We start from the raw sequence: 1,071 nt of genomic DNA, 5'->3' as shown, positions 1-1,071 counted from the left end.
AACCCGATAAAGCCATTAGTTTCAAGTTGATAGACTATCTGTAAAAATGAAATCAAACGCCCATTAGAGTGTTTCTAATTTAATGTTAGAGAATTTCTAATTTAATTTTTTTTCTGGTTATTTGCTTTATTTGCATTGTTCACTCTTTTGTGATCAGTTTTTGAGTTTTATTAAATAGTAATAGTTTCTTGTAATAATGTGATTTATCTCAGCACAATTTTTAAAATTTTGACATACAGTTTCATATTTTTTACTTTATATCATGAAGGGTGCGGATTTTCTTTGAATGCTTTGATAAAACGCTCGTTTTTATTTTTTCGATAGTGAACAAAAGTTGGATGCAAAATTCGTATGCGTTTCTTCATAAAATAAAGTCTGCAATAAGGTGGGCCGCCCTGTATAAATTGTCTTCACTTACTTTATAACTGTTTAAAAATGTGCATTTTCGTTTGTGAGCGTCTGTTTAATTAAGTAAATTACGCGATGAAACGCAGGTTTATGACAAAAACTCTTTTCGAATGTCCTGTTTTTTTGCAGATATTTACCGCTTTAAACCCTCTTCAGAGGCTCGGATATGTTTGCCACATCGGTGGAGTTTAGGTAAGTTATCCAAGATTTCTGCCATCTGAATTCACAGCCAATTTGCTCAAAGTTGACCTGCTGAATTATGTACATCTGTATTTAACCGACGCAATAGTAAAGCGCGGCTCCGTGTGATGAAATAATCTCTGAACGACTATTCTGAGCAAATTGTCAAGTTTCCAAGAAAACTGAAATTCATCCCCAAACCTTCCCTTGTAACTTACCTAAACATATCACCATCAGTCATCTCAACGTTGCTCCCAATAGTCATACTTCGCAAAAACGGTGCATTTGTTAACAGGCTCTTCACCACAGCACTGGTGATATCACAGTAAGAGATTTGCACCCGTTGAAGGTTCAGGAAAAATGCGTCTGGATTCGTGTAGCTCAGATAAGCCTGGAAGTAAGCGAAGGAAAACGTTAGGGACAAAAACGCGGTTTTTCTGTTTAAAGACAGTGTTGTTAAGGAATATTGACCTAAAAGTGAAG

At 35.4% G+C, this 1,071-nt stretch overlaps 2 protein-coding genes across 11 annotated transcripts in view; one reads left to right on the top strand and one right to left on the bottom strand.

The window, feature by feature from the left end:
• The window catches only part of LOC109540149 (lachesin), a 49,142-nt gene extending 48,103 nt beyond the window's left edge, over positions 1–1,039 (bottom strand). For all 4 annotated transcript variants that reach the window (XM_048668671.1, XM_048668670.1, XM_048668673.1 and 1 more), the window contains exon 1: positions 807–1,039. Coding sequence is in view for 1 of the 4 variants with exons in the window: in XM_048668674.1 (XP_048524631.1) it covers positions 807–822 (16 nt within the window). In the remaining 3 variants the exon portion in view is untranslated. The remainder of the gene's footprint in view (positions 1–806) is intronic.
• LOC109540148 (neuropathy target esterase sws) overlaps positions 1–1,071 on the top strand; it is a 43,783-nt gene that overhangs the window by 18,311 nt on the left and 24,401 nt on the right. The gene's annotated exons all lie outside the window — the stretch shown is intronic.

The sequence above is a fragment of the Dendroctonus ponderosae genome, unplaced genomic scaffold, assembly GCF_020466585.1.
Source record: "Dendroctonus ponderosae isolate FM_Combo_2020 unplaced genomic scaffold, Dpon_F_20191213v2 Dpon_F_20191213_7, whole genome shotgun sequence".
Lineage (NCBI taxonomy): Eukaryota > Metazoa > Arthropoda > Insecta > Coleoptera > Curculionidae > Dendroctonus > Dendroctonus ponderosae.
This window is presented reverse-complemented; position numbering and strand designations above follow the sequence as displayed.